The 15,618-nt window shown below is 37.0% G+C and overlaps 1 protein-coding gene and 1 pseudogene across 8 annotated transcripts in view; one reads left to right on the forward strand and one right to left on the reverse strand.

The window, feature by feature from the left end:
• The window catches only part of VRK2 (VRK serine/threonine kinase 2), a 131,319-nt gene that overhangs the window by 79,437 nt on the left and 36,264 nt on the right, over nucleotides 1-15,618 (forward strand). For 2 of the 8 annotated variants that reach the window (XM_019629823.1, XM_019629898.1), the window contains exon 13: nucleotides 15,003-15,466. The exons of 4 other annotated variants lie outside the window; for them this stretch is intronic. In XM_019629823.1, the coding sequence (XP_019485368.1) occupies nucleotides 15,003-15,347 (345 nt within the window). In that variant the 3' untranslated portion in view covers nucleotides 15,348-15,466. Of the gene's footprint in view, nucleotides 1-15,002; nucleotides 15,467-15,618 lie in introns of those variants that run through there. 2 more of the 8 variants (XM_019629982.1, XM_019630313.1) reach the window with 2 other exon arrangements.
• On the reverse strand, nucleotides 14,034-14,833 carry LOC109379301 (protein NipSnap homolog 2 pseudogene; annotated as a pseudogene).

Genomic DNA, 15,618 nt, shown 5'->3' on the forward strand with positions numbered 1-15,618 from the left:
CTATTGATATGATCATATGATTTATTTTCCATTTTTTTATGTGGTGTATTATGTTAATTGATTTGTGGATATTGAACCAGCCTTGTACTCTGGGACTAAATCCCACTTGATCATGGTGTATGATTTTTTAATGTATTGCTGAATTCAATTTGTTAATATCATGCTGAGAATTTTTGCATCTATTATCAATATGTCCATCAGGGACATTGGTGTATAATTTTTTCTTTTTGTAGTGTCTTTGTCTGGTTTAGGTATCAGGGTAATGATGGCCTCATGAAATGAGTTGGGGAGTCTTCTCTTCATCCTCTTGGAATATTTTGAGTAGGATAGGTATTAATTCTTCTTTGATTTTATTTTTTGGTAAAATTCATTTGTGAAGCCTTCTGGTTCAGGGCTTTTGTTTGTTGGGAGTTTTTAAATTACTGATTTGATTTAGTTAGTAGTTATCTGTTCAGATTTTCTACTTTTTCTTGATTTAGCCTTGGAAGGTTGTATGTTTCTAGAAATGTATCCATTTTTTCCAGATTGTCCAATTTGTTGGCATGTAATTGTTCTTAGTATTTCCTGATAATCTTTTGTATCTCTGTGGTGTCAGTTGTCACTTCTTTCTTTTATTTCTGATTTTATTTATTTGGGCCCCCCCCCACACCCTCTCTCTCTCTTTTTTTTTTTTTTCCTTTTAGCTGAGCCATCCTGCCACCTGTTGGCAGCTCAGCGGCTGCTCAGCTCGGGCTGGACTCGAACCGCTGTTGCTCAGAGCTCAAACTCTTGAGNGCTGCTCAGCTCGGGCTGGACTCGAACCGCTGTTGCTCAGAGCTCAAACTCTTGAGCGAGCTCTTAACCAACTGAGCCACTCGGCCGGCCCCTCCCCCTCTCTTTTTTTGCTCGTTGAGTCTGATTAAATGATTTATCAATATTTTTTATCTTTTAAAAAAATAGTTTTTGGTTTCATTGATCTTTTCTGCAGTTTTTTAAAACTCTGTTTCATTTATTTCCACTCTGATCTTTATTATTTCCTTGCATCTACTCACTTTGCACTTTGTTCTTCTTTTTCTAGTTGTTTTAGTATTAAGGGTAGATTATTTGAGATTTTTCTTATTTCTTGATAGGCATGTAATTGCTATAAACTTCCCTCTGAGAGCTGCTTTGGCTGTGTCCCATAGATTTGGGGTTATGGGGTTTTCATTTTCATTTGTCTCCAGGTACCTTTTGATTTCTCCCTTGATCTCATTGTTTATCCATTCATTGTTTAATAGCACATTACTTAGACTCCACATTCGTGTTTTCAGTTTTCTTCTTGTTTTCTAGTTTTCTTTATTTCTAGTTTTACACTGTTGTGATCAGACAGGTGCTTGATATGTTTTCAATCTTAAATTTACCAAGGCTTTTTTTGTGACCTAACATGTGGTCTATCCTGGAAAATATTCCAGGTGCACTTGGGAAAATGTATATTCTGGTGCTTTTTGATGAAATGTCCTAAAAATATCAATTAAGTCCATCTGGTCTAAAGTGTCATTTAAAGCCACTGCTTCCTTGTTGATTTTCTGTCTGAATGATCTTTCAACTGATGTCAATGGGGTGTTAAAGTTCCCTACTGTGACTGCATTACTGTTGATCTCTCCCTTTATGTCCTTCAATATTTGCTTTATATATTAAAGTGCTCTTACATTGGGTGCATAGATGTTTACGAGAGTTATACATCTTCTTGTTGGATTGATCCCCTTATTTATGAAATGCCCTTCTCTGTCTCTTAGTACAGCTCTTGTTTTAAAGTCTATTTTGTCTGATATAAGAATTTATACCACAGTTCTTTTTTGTTTCCATTTGCATGATATATCTTTTACCATCCCTTTACTTTAAGTTGGTATGTGTTTTTTGATCTGAAGTGGGTCTCTTGTGGGCAGCATATATATAGGTCTTGTTTATTTATCCATTCAACCACCATATTGTTTTTTGATTGGAGCATTTAGTCCATTTACATTTAAAGCAATTATTGACAGGTATGTAGTTACTGACTTTTATTATTGTTTTCTGATTGTTTTTGTAGTTCTATTCTGTTCATTTCTTACTCTATTGATCTCTTTTCTTGTATGAGTATGTTGGAAACTTGTATTGGGGTTGTATTTGGGTTCCTTACTCCTTATTTTTTCTATATCTCTTGTAGATATTTGGTTTGTGGTTACCATGTGCTTCCTATATATCAAGCTATGTTTATAGCAGTCTATTTTAAGTTGATGGTTGCTTAACTTTCGAACATTCTAAAAATCACTCCAATTTTTACTCATCTTTCTGTTTATTATTTTGGTCATTATTCTTTTACTTCTTTTGTGTGTTTGTGTTTGTGTGTATCCCTTATTGTTGTAATTGCACATGATCTTCCTACTTTTGACTTTTAACCTTTGTACTAGTTTTACTTTTGGTTGATCCATTACCTTTACTAAGTGTTTGCCTTTGTCATGGGAATGTTTTTTTCTTTCCTATATTTTCTTATTCATATTTTTTATCTTTCATTTTCTATTTAAAGGAGTCCCTTTAACATTTCTTGTAATACCAGTTTAGTGGTGATGAATTTTAGCTTTTTGTCTGGGAAACTCTTCTTTGATTCTAAATGATAGCATTGCTGTGTAGAGTAATCTTGGTTGTAGGTCTTTGCTTTTCATTAGTTTGAATATTTCATGCCATTCCCCTCTGGCCTGCAAAGTTTGCTGAGAAATTAGCTGACAGTCTTATGGGAGCTCCCTTGTACATGATTAACTGCTTTTCTCTTGCTACTTTTAAGATTGTCTCTTTGTCTTACTTAAACCTGTGGCATTTTAATTATGATGAGTCTTGGTGTGGGCAAAATTGGGTTCATATTTTTTGGGACTGTCTGTACTTCCTGGACTTGTATGTCTGTTTCTTTCACCAGGATAGACATTTTCAGTCATTATTTCTTCAAATAGGTTTTTAGTCTTTTGCTCTCTCTGTCTTCTCCTTCTGGTACCCTTAGAATGTGAATCTTGGTAGGCTTAATGTTGTCCCAGAGGTCCTTTAAACTAGCCTGTTTTTAATTTTTTTTTCTTTTTGCTGTGTCCATTGGGTGCCTTCTGCTACCATGTCTGTCACATTGCTGATTCAATCCTCTGCTTTGTCAAGCTGCTATTAATTCCTCCTAAGTATTCTTCAATTATTGTCTTCTTCATTTCTGACTGGTTCTTTTTTTTTTTTTTTAGTTTCTCTTTGTTAAGGGTCTCATTGAGTTCATCTATTCTTCCCCTAAGTTCATTGCCCATCCTTATAACCAGTGTTTCAAAGTCTGCTTGTCTCTCTTTAGTTCTTTTTCTAGAGTTTTGTCTGTTTTTTTGTTTTAGTTTTTGTTGTTTTTTCCATTTGGGATATGTTTGTCTCCTCACTTTGGCTGACTCCATGTGTTTGTTTCTATGTATGGTGTTGTCTGCTATGTCTTCCAGTCATGACAGAGTAGCCTTGTGTTAGGTGTCCTGTGAACTCTGGTGGTACAGTCTCCCTGTTCACCTGAACCAGGTGCACCAGGAGTGTCCCTTATGTGTCCTCCTATTATATTTTAGCTTTGATCGCTGTTGGCACATCTGTGGGTAGAACTGACCCTCAGGCTGACTGGCTGTGAGGATTCCCGTAACTTCACAGGACAAGCTATTGTGTGTGGGGAGACGCTGCAGAGTGGGAGTTGCTTTCCTGGGTCTCTGGTGCCAGCTGAGTTAACCTTTTGTGTCACTTGTGGTCTGAAGCCAGCCACTGGGCGTGTTGGTTCTGGAGTCTCTTGGGAGAGGCTCCATTGCAGGCCAAGGTCAGCCACTGTTTGTGCCCAGCTTGGGGACATCTATTGGGAACTACAAAGTGATCTGTGATTGGTTGCTGCTTGTGCTGGAGGTACTTGGTAGAGGCTATGCTGCAAACTGAGGCTGGATGCCATGCGTGCCAGGCTAGGGACCTTTGGTGGGCACTACAGTGTAGCTGTAGTCAGTCAACTCTGGTGCCAGGTTTGTAACCACTTATTTGAAGCTACGTTCCAGATCAACACTGGCTGCAGCTTATGTAGGCTTGGGGCCCCCTGATGGGAGTTACAATGCAACTTGAGACCAGTGGCCTCTTGTGCCAGGTTTAGGGCTGCTTAACAAGAGGTACAGGGCAAGCCGAGGCCAAGTGCTTCTTGTTTGGGGTTTGTGTATCTTTGACAGATTTTAGGAAATTCTGAAGAGTGACCCGAGGCCAGGCTACTTGTGTAAAAAACCCACTGGAAGCATCTCGGGCCAAGTGTGTGAATTGGGTGGGGTGGGGTTTCAGGCAGCGTGAACGGTGTTAGCCAGGTGAATGGAGAGCTCAGATTCGGTGCTTGCCTGCTCTCGGCCAGCTGGGTGTGGGGAGGGCACAACAAAGGAGCAATGGTGCCTGCCAGTGTTTCTGTCCCCAGAGAGAGCTGTCCTGACCCCAGCCCTTGCCCCTGCCCTTGCCCCGAAGTCAGTCAGTTTAGTTCCTCCTTGTACTTCCCTGGTACTTGTTGAGCTGCCACCCTCTGTTCCCTCCCCTGCACTAGATCCCAGAGCCAGTGTGTCTGGGTGACCGCATCTATACACAAGCCCCTCAAAGGGAATACCTGGGACTCCAGCAACTTCCATTGCACTCAGATGCAATCCCCACTGGTTTTCACAGCCCGATGTTATGGGGACAACTCCTCCCGGCACTGGAGCAATGGGCTGGGGATCCTGGTGTGGAGCTGGGACACCTTGCTCCTCAGGATGTACGGACCTCCACAACTGAGATATCCCTCTTGATTCTTAATTGCCACACTGTGGGTGTGGGACCTGCCCATTCCATGTCTCTGCCCCTCCTCCCAGTGTTCACATGACTTCCTCTTTATATCCTTAATTACAGGACTTCTGTTCAGCTAGACTTCAGGTGGTTCTCAATAATGATTGTTTTATAATTTAGTTGTAATTTTGATGTGGTCATCGGAGGAGATGAACACAGCAATTATTTACTCCACCACTGTGACCGGAAGTCAAAGCTACTGTTACATCTTAGTGAACTGTCCTGTTTATCATTACGAAACATCTTTCTTATAGCTGTCAATACTCTCATTTTGAATTCTACTTTGGCTGATTTTATGTTAACATTCTAGTTTCCTATGATTAGTATTTATATGGTGTGTCCTTTCCTATCCTTTTATGTTTAATGTTTTATGTGTCTTTTTATATATGTGTGCTTTTGTAAATAGCAATTGTCTTGCTTTTTTGTACAATCTGACAGTCTACCTTTTGATCGTTTCCATTTAATGTAACTCTTAGTATAGTTGGGCTTAATCTGAAGTCTTGCCGTTTGCTTTGTTTTTGCCCCATTTATTTTTACGTTTTACTTCCCTCATTCTTTTGGACTAATTGAGAATTTATCACTCCTCTCGATTTTTAAAACTATATTTCTTTAGAGGTTTTTTTTTTTGTTGTTTGTTTGTTTTTAGTGGTTACTCTACAGCATGAGCCAAATTTAGCTAGCTACCTATTTTTGTGAGTAGTTTTCTTAGTACCTAGCCATATTCATTCTCTTACTGTCTATCGCTATGTTTATACTATAGTGGCAGAACTGAGTAGTTACAACAGAGATTGCATAGTCAAAAAATCTTAAAATATTTACCACCTGTCCTTCTAAAGAAAAAGTTTGCAAACCCTTGTTCTAAAACAACTCTTAATAGAAATATAATGTAAGCCACAATATGTAATTTTAAATCTTTTAGTAGCCACATTGAAAAAAGTTAAAAGAAACAGGTAAAATTTGTTTTAATATACTCTAATTAAACCAATATCTAAAATACTATATGTTTTATTATAAAATTGTTTCAAAAATTTAGATATTTTACATTTTTATTATATTAAATCCTCAAAATCTGATGTTTTATACTAATACCACATCTAAATGTGGACTAGCCATATTTCAAGCATTCAAGTCATATGTGACCAGTAGCTAGTATATTAGCACAGCTCTAGAAATTACACTGTGTCTTTAACATCAGTCTACCTTGAGTTGAAATGCCACTTCACATGTAAGAAAGAACCTTACAAAAATACATGCATATTTCCATTTATCCTGTTATCCTTTGTTCTATTGTCATGCTTTGCTTTTACATATGTAATTTCATAATGCATTGTTATTGTGCTTTAAAAAGTCAGTTTTCTTTCAAAGAAATTATGAAGCGGGGGAGTCTTAAATACCCTTATATGTACTGTTATTGTAATTCTTCAGACCTTCTATAGATCTGAGTTTACATTTGGCATCACTTCCCTTCAGCCTAAAGAAATTCCTTTAACATTAATTGTAGTGTAGATTTCCCTGAGACTAATTCTCTCACCTCTTGTCTGTCTGAAAAACCTGTATTTCACCTTTGCTTTTTTTGGTGTGGGGAAAACTGAAATTATATTTTATTTCTGAATTATTAACTGTAGGCTCAGAAATTGTAAAAATATTGGGTTGTCGAAAAAGTCATGACGCATTTTTGCAACGAAAAACAGAAAAAATACATCATGACTTTTCCGAAAACCCAATAATAGAGAACTCCCATGTATGCTTTCCCCAATTAAATCAACTTATATAACCATAATACGATTTTCAAAACCAGGAATTGACACTGGTATACTACTATAAAATACAGACCTTATTTGGTCACCAGTTTTTACATGCACTTGTGTGTGTGTGTTCATATGAAATTTTAGTACATGTATCATGTAAAGACCACAGTCATCCTACAGAACTGTTCCATGACCATAGAGAAACTCCCTTATGTTGCTTACATCTTGTTATTTTTGATAATTTGATTTTCTAAGAATTGGTGCATTTTATCTAAGCTGTCATATTGTTATGTATAGAATTGCTCATAATATTTATTCCCTTATTTAAATCCTTTAAAAGTCTGTGGGATCTGTAGTAATATTTCTTTATTGGTTGTTTTCTTTTTTGGTCTGGCTTATCAATTTTATTGGTCTTTTTGCAGAACCAGTTTTTGTGTGTTTGATTTTTGCCTATTTTTCTGTTGTCAATTTCATTGATTTCTGCTCTTGGATTTTTCTTTTTCAAGTTTCTTGAGGTAGAAACTTAAGTCTCAATTATTGAATTGAGACTTTTCTTCTTTGCCAATATAAGTATTTAGTATTATAGATTTCCCTTCTAGCACTGTGTTAGCTATGTCCCACATATTTTGAAATACTTTCATTCAGTTCAGTATATTTTTATGTTTCTCATGGATCTCTCTGACCCATTCAGAAGAGTGTTTGTACATTTTCAAGTGCTTGGAGATTTCCCCTAGTCTTTCTTTCCTTCAGCTTGGTTTTGGTTTATTTTCCTTTTTCTTTTTTCCAGTTTAGGTGGAAACTTAGGTTATTAATTTGAACCCTTAATTTTTTTTCTAATATAAACATTTAATGCTATAAATGTCTTGCTAAGTTCCATTTTAACTGCATCCCATGAATCCTTTATATTGTGTTTATTTTGCTTAGTTCAACACATTTTGTATTTTCCCTTGAGACTTCTTTTGTGATGCCCTGGTTTTATTAAAAGTGTGTTGTTTCATTTTCAAGTATTTGAAGAGTTTTCTGTTATCTTTTTGTTATTGATTTCTAATTTACATTGTCTGAGAACACACTTCGTGTAATTTTATATTAAGTTTGTTGAAGTTTATTTTATGACCCAGGATATTGGTCTATCTTGGTGAATGTTTCAGTTGCAACTGAAAAGAACATGTATTTCTCCTATTTAGGGGTGGAGTACTCTATAATTTTCAGCTACATCCCATTGGGTTTGGGCATTATTAAGTTCATCTGTAGCCTTGCTGATTTTCTCTAGCAGTTCTTTTACTTACTGAGAGTATGGTTTTCTAGTAGGAGGATGTGGATGCTGCCTCTTTGCTGTCATTTGCTTAGTGCATGGCAGTGATGGTCAGTAGGGCTCCTCCCCTCAGTTTGAGGGTTGCTGTCTCTGCTGATGTTTGCTTAATGCAGGGTCGGCGTGGTCGGTAGGACTCTGCTGCAGTCTCTGCTTCTGCCTGTGTTAGTGCAGGGAAGGACAGTCTACACGGCTCTGCCCCGCAGTCTCCTTAGTAGCTGGTGGGGAAGGAGGGGTGCCACCTCAGTAGTGCAGGCTGGGAATCATGGACATGGTGCTCTCTCATAATTTCCGTAACACCCAGTGGGAAAGGGTACTGCCTTGTTAGTGTGGGGATGGCCAGGAGGGCTCCACTCTGGTCTCAGTGCGTAGCTGGGAGGGTAAGCATGCTCCCCGGTTAGTGCAGGGTGGTGGGTGATCCCTGACATGGCTCCACCCCAGCTTCCACAGCACCTGGTAGGCAGTGGCAGACGTGCAGCTTCTTTCGTGGTTTTCACCTAGAGTAGGCATAGTCGAAAGGCTTCTGTCCTGTAAACCCGCCGTCCCCCTGGTCCATTGCTTAGAGAAAACAGGCTTTTTTGGACCTTTGTGCATATTGTTTCATGCTTTAGGCTGCTTGATGGCCCAGGCTGGGATACCTAGGATGAATCAAAAAGAAGGGGGCTTGGCGGTGAGAGACTGGGGGCTAGGTCATTCTTCATGTCCTGAGGCCCTATCCAGTCTGCCTTCTACAACTTTCCCAGTGAACTATTGTTTTTTGTTCCAAGTCTTCAGTTGTAGTTAGCAGGAGGAATACAGTAGAATGTTCTTACTCTGTCTTGTCTGCTAATAAATGTCCCTCATCTTCATTTTAAAGGCATCATTAGGTATGGAGTTTTTGGTTAGGAACTTTAAAGATGTTGTTTCCTGGCCTTTTTGGATGTTTTTTCTGATAATAAATTAGCAATTATTATTATTTTCATTGATGCTGTATATAATGTATCTTTCCTCTAGCTGCTTTTAAGATTTGCTTTTTTTATCTTTTTCTAGGCATGGTTGTGTTCATTCTGCTTTTGGTTCACTGAGCTTCTTTTATCTATGGGTTGATATTTGTCATCAAGTTAGGAAAGTTTCAGCTATTATTTCTGTTTCCTGCCTTAATCCCTTACTTCTTCTGAGATCCAAATACATGCGAGTTAGACTGTTTCACCTTTGCTAATATAACCGAGGCTCTGCTCATTTGTCAAATCCGTCTTTTATCTCATTATACACTGCAGTTTGGATGTTCTTTTTCTGGGCCTCTTGTTGTCAAATTTGCTGTTAAACCTAGCCAGTGAATTTTTCATTTCATATCTGGTATTTTTCAGTTCTAGAAGTGCATTTATTTTCCATTTCTCTGAGGAGTCCCTCATCTGTTCACTAATTATGTTTAACTTTTCCATTAAGTCCTTCACCATTTTATGTAGATGTTTTATTCTTGTTTGATAATTCTACCATCTGGGTTGAAGCTGAGTCTGTTTGATTTTTTTTTTCTTCTCCTAGTTATGGGTCACATTTTCCTGCTTATGTGTAGTGACGTTTTATTGTATGTGAACATTGTGGATGCAAAGTTCTTGAGATTCCAGATTTTACCGTATTCCTTTAGAGTACTGTTTTGTCCTGGCAGGCAGTTAATTTATTAGTGGTTCAACTTTATCATGTCCTGACTTCTCTTTAAACTTTTTTTGGCTGGTCTAAAGTAAGTATCATCTTAAATTGTAGCCTTTCTGGGGTCTGGGTTGTTTTCCTTTCCTCAAAATTCACAGCATGGTTTGTTTTCTGTCTGATAAATTGCTACACATATTTTGTCCAACTTCATTGTGGTATTAATTTCATGGGGTTTCACAGCAGGAGGCGGGAGGTCTGATGCTCATCACTCACATCCAGAACTAAAAGGGTGTTCATATTTTTTCATAGCTTAATTGATTCTAATGTGCATTCAAGACTAATCACTGCTCACAATGCAAGGTTTCTTAACAGCATCAGTACTGGCATAGTGGGCAGTTATTTCTTGTAAGGGCTTGTCCTGTACATTGTAGGACACCATTCCTGGCCTTATCCAATAGATGCCAATAGTATGTCCTCTTAGGTGTGCCAACCAAAAATTTCACCAGAAATTGCTAAATGTTCTTGTGAGGCAAATTTCCCCCAGGCTGAGAACTAGCTCGAGCAGAATAGATTATTATGTACCTTAAGCCTATGCCACTTGGAGTGTACTCTGCCAACCAAGTGCACTGGCATCACCTGAAGCTTCTTAGAACCAGAAATGCAAGGTCTCATGTCAGACCTTCTGAATGTGATCTGCATCGTAACAAGATGCCAAAATGATTTGTATGCTTTCTAATGTTTGAAAAAGAATGCCATAGGCCAGGGGCTAGCAAACTTTTTCTTCAAGGGCCAAATAGTAAATATTTTAGGCTTAAGGTCCAGTCATTGTCGGAACAATTCAACTCTGCTATCACTGTGTAGAAGCAGCTACAGATGATCATAAACAAATGGGTATAGCTGTGTTCCAATAAAACTTTATTCACAAAATATGTAGCCAACGAGCCACACACTTTTTTCAATTGCAGTTGACACCAATATTATTTTATATTAGTTTTAGGTCACAGTATAGTGGTTAGACATTTATATAATTTATGAAGTGATCCACCCACTTAGTCTAGTATCCACCTGGATACTATACATAGTTTTTAGAATATTATTGATTATATTCCCCATACTGTACTTTACATCCCCATGACTATTCTGTAACTATCAATTTGTACCTCTTAATCCTTTCACCTTTTTCACACAGTGCCCCAATCCTCCACCCCTTTGGCAAACATCACTTTGTTGTATCTATGGGTCTCTTTCTGTTTTGTTTGTTCATTTATTTTGTTCCTTAGATTCTACATATAAAGGAAATCATATGGTATTTGTCTTTCAGTCTGACTTACTTCACTTAGCGTAATACACTCCAGGTCCATCCATGTTGCCCCAAATGGTAAGATTTCATTCTCCTTTATTGCCAAGTAATATTTCATTTTCCATATGTACCACATCTTTATCCATTCATCTGTTGATGGGCACTTAGGTTGCCCCATATCTTGGTTATTGTAACTAATGCTGAAATGAACATAGGGGTGCATACACCTTTTCAAATTAGCGTTTTGGATTTCTCCCGATAAATACCAGAAGTGGAATTACTGGGTCGTCTGGTAGTCCTATTTTTAACTTTTTGAGGAATCCCCATACTGGTTTTCATAGTGGCTACACCAATTTGCAATCCCACCAACAGTGCACAGGGTTTTCTTTTCTCCACATCCTCTCCAGCACTTGTTTGTTGATTTATTGATGATGGCCATTCTGACAGGTGTGAAGTGGTATCTTGTTGTTTTAGTTTGCATTTCTCTGATGATTGGTGACATTGAACATCTTTTCATGTCTATTGACCATATGTATGACCTCTTTGGAGAAATGTCTATTCAAGTTCTCTACCTACTTTTTAATTGAATTGTTTCTTTTCTTGGTGTTGAATTGAATGAGTTCTTTACAAATTTTGAATATTAACCCCTTATCAGATGTAGTATCATTGGCAAATATCTTCTCCCATTTAGTTTTTGGGTTTTTTTGTTTATAGTTTCATGTCTCCCATTTATTTTTCCTTTTGCTTCCCTTTCCTGAGGAGATATGTCAGTAAAAATATTACTAAGAGCAATGTCAGAAAATTTACTGCCTGTTTTCTTCTAGAAGTTTTATGGTTTTGGGTCTTACACTTAAGTCTTTAATCCATTTTGAGTTTATTCTTGTAATGGTGTAAGAAGGTGGTCCAGTTTCATTTTTTTGCATGTAACTGCCCAGTTTTCCCAAAAGCATTTATTGAATAGACTGTCTTTACTTTGTGTATTCTTCACCATAGATTGACTATAGGTGTGGGTTTATTTCTGGGCTCTCTATTCTGTTCCATTGATCTATGAGTCTGTTTTGATCCCAGTACTATGCTATTTTGATTACGGTAGCCTTGAAGTATAGTTTGATATCAGGTAGAGTGATACTTCCAACTTTGTTCTTCATTCTCAGGATTGCTTTGGCTATTCATGGTCTTTTGTGGTTACATACAGATTTTAGGATTATTTATTCTACTTGCGTGAAAAATGCCATTGGTATTATGATAAGGATTACACTGAATGTATAGATTGCTTTGGGTAGTATGGACATTTTAACAATGTTAATTCTTCCTATCCCTGAGCACAGTATATGCTTCCATTTAGTAGTATCTTCTTCAGTTTCTTTCTTCAATGTCTTACAATTTTACAAGTACAGTTCTTTTACCTCCTTGGTTAAATTTATTCCCTAGGGTTTTTTTTGTTTTCTTTTGTTTTTAATGCAACTGTAAATGGGATTGTTTCTGATAGCTTGTTATTGATGTATAAAAATGCAACCAATTTCTGAATATTAAAATTCATTTATCAGTTCCAATAGTTTTTTGGTGGAATCTCGAGGCTTTTCTATATATACTATCATGTCATCTGCAAATAATGGATTTTACTTCTGTAACACACTTTTCTAACCCATGCCATAGACTATCCCAATCAGATCTCTCAGTCAAGTGAAGACAGCTGGTTAAATTTTTTGATGAGTACCTTCCCATTTGCTATCCTTTGTTGTTGCTTGAAGAGAGACCAGATGTATAGGTTACACAGATGTTTCTGTCTTGAAATTTTAGCTTGGCTATTCTTCCCTAAGTGGGGATGTCATCCACTTCCACATATAAGTTATATATAAATGCTGCTTAAGTTAGCTTTCCAGTGATGTTCAGCCTTTATAAATATTTCATGTGATGGCATATTTCTTTTTCTTTGTAGAACAGTGTTTTATGGACCCAAGGAAATAACTATTCACTTATTTTTCCTTTAGCAAATTAAGCTGATAAAACTTTAGGAAAATTGCATTAGTATGACTTTGTTAGCTCTCAGGCAGTAAAAGTTAGTTATCTGACTTTCAAGAACTTATTTAATAGAAAAGCTAAAAGAACCGTCAAGACATCTCTTTTGTTTTATATACCTTACGTAGAAGTCATTTCTCACCGATAAGCCTGCATCCTGAAAGTGTCTTTTTGGGGGTAGGGGGTGCTATTTTATGAGTGCTACTGTGAATAATGCTGCAATGAACGTGGGTATACAAATATCTCTTTAAGATGCTGCTTTCAGTTCTGAATATATGTCCAGAAATGGGATTGCTGGGTCATATGATAATTCTTTTTAATGTTTTGAGGAACCTCTATTTTCCATAATGACTGCACCATTTTACATTCCTACCAGCAGTACACAGAGGTTCCAATTTCTCTGTATCTTTGCCAAGCTTGTTATTTTCTGTTCTTTTGATAATGGCCCTCCTAAAGGGTATAAGATGACATCTCACTGTGTTTCTGTTTTACATTTCTCTTACTATTAGTGATACTGAGCATCGTTTCAAAAGTTTTTTGGTCATTTTATATATCTTTGGAGAATTGTCTATTGAAATCCTTGGCCCATTTTTTTAATTGTTCATTTATTTGTCTTTGGGTTGGAAGAGCTCTTTATATATTCTGGATACAGGTCCTTCATTTGATATATGATTTGCAAAATTTTCTCCCAGTCTGTGGCTTGTATTTTATTTTAAATGATGTACTTTGAATTACAAAAGTTTTAAATTTTGATGAATTATATCAATTTTTTAATTTGGGGATCTTGATTTTGGTTTTGTATCTATGAACTCTTTGTCTAACCCTAGATCACAAGGATTTTCTCTTTCCTATGTTTATTCTAAAAGTTTTATATTCCAGCTCTTATATTTAAGTCTACAATTCATTTTTGGTCAATTATTTACATATAATGTGTGGTAGTCGTCCAAATTCATCTTCTTGGAAGGATATCCAGTTGTCTCAGAACCTTTGTTCAAGTTATCTGTCCCCATTGAATCACCTTAATACATGTGTTGGAAACCAGTCAGTCATATATGTGAGAGTATTTCTGGACTTTTAGTTCTATTCCATTGATCTGTATGTCTGTCCTTATGCCAGTACCATACTGTCTTGATTACTCTAACTTTATAGTCAATTTTGAAATTGAGAAGTGTGAGACATCCAACTTTGTTCAAGGCTGTTTTAGCTATTTTGGGTCCTTGCATTTCCAAAACCTGCTGGAATTTTGATTGGGGTTGTGTTGAATCTGTAGATCAGTTTTGGGAAAAATTGGTATTTTGCTACTTAAGCAATAATTGTCCCAGACAATCATAGCTCCTGGTTGGAGTTTCTAAGATCTGAATTCATATATATTAGGTCCTGACTGTGAGACAGGCTCATTCCAGAAACTAAACTCTTAACAGCAGCTGATTCTTACTAGAGACTTGTTGCTTCTTGTCTTATGGGAATTCCATAAATTCTTGATTTTCTCTGAGTTTATTCATGACTGCTGGATAGCCTGATCCTGCTTGCCATACCACATGTTCCAAGTTCCCACCAAAGGACAGGGTAATGTTTATCGTTGGCCACACCACTTGGCAGATTTTGTGTGGTTCTCGGCATTCTGGTTTAACACTGGTAAAACTTGAATTTGTACAGACTGCCTGTTTCCTTTTTGGCTAGGAGATAAGAGTGAGCTGCATTTCCTACATCAACTTTCTGGTCAAATGAGATTTTTTTTTAACCAGCTGTCTTCTTGAGGTGTGTTATTGGAAGACATCAACCTCCAGAGCCCAGGCAAAAGGCTGGCTGCCAGCCAATGCCGCTCAGTGGGAGTGCAGCCATCTTGCTCCTCAAGAATCACTGTATTAATGACCAAAAGGCTTTCTAAGTATGACTGCCCTATAGCCATAAAATCGAATCTGTTTTTCTGTCTTACCAAGAAAAATTCAGTTTTCAGTCTTATTTTTGGATTATAAATTAAGAGATGGCTCACTTATTGGTTTAAAGAGAACTAATCAAGTTAACCAGATTTGACTGTCTGATGCTGCTGGTAAACTTCTAAAATCCAGAACTGAAAAAATAAAAACTCAAAAACTTACTTAGCATTTTTATAGAGTACACAAAGTAAATAACTGGATAACAAATCTAATACACTATATGTATTTTCCCATAGGAAAGCACAAGGAGAAGACAAAAATATTGTGAGTCTCAAGAGTTTTTGAATCAAGTAAAAAGTTCTCCACAAAAATCCAGCTGTATACAGTTCCCAAATTCATTATATGAACCCCTTCAAGATTTTACCAGTCCAGACATAGTCAGCAAGTCAAGATGTCCATCTTGGTATACAAGCACTTCAACAACTGATATGGAAGTCACAGACTTAGAAAGTTCTACAGGATTGTGGCTTGCAATTTCCCAGTTTACGCTTAGTGAAGAGACAATGGCAGATGTGCATTATTATGGCATCACCATTCTTTTTCTTTTGGTGATAGTTTGTCTTGCTTTATATTTTCTCTGAAGATATCAAACAGAATCCTTTCTTAAACTTTCCAGTTCTTCAGCGTTACATTTTATTTTTATTATGAAATACATTTTTAGAATTAGTTTCAGTTGTACAACACAGTGCAATAGTTACACTTTTTACCCCTTGAAGTGACAACCCCCTTCCTCCAATCTGCCGCCCCATTGCCCCCCAATATCATGCATATCTATTACAAACCCCTTGACTCCACTCCCATACTATACTCCACGTCCCGTGACTATATATATATATATATATATATATATAT

The sequence above is a fragment of the Hipposideros armiger genome, unplaced genomic scaffold (genome assembly GCF_001890085.2).
Source record: "Hipposideros armiger isolate ML-2016 unplaced genomic scaffold, ASM189008v1 scaffold_2, whole genome shotgun sequence".
NCBI lineage: Eukaryota > Metazoa > Chordata > Mammalia > Chiroptera > Hipposideridae > Hipposideros > Hipposideros armiger.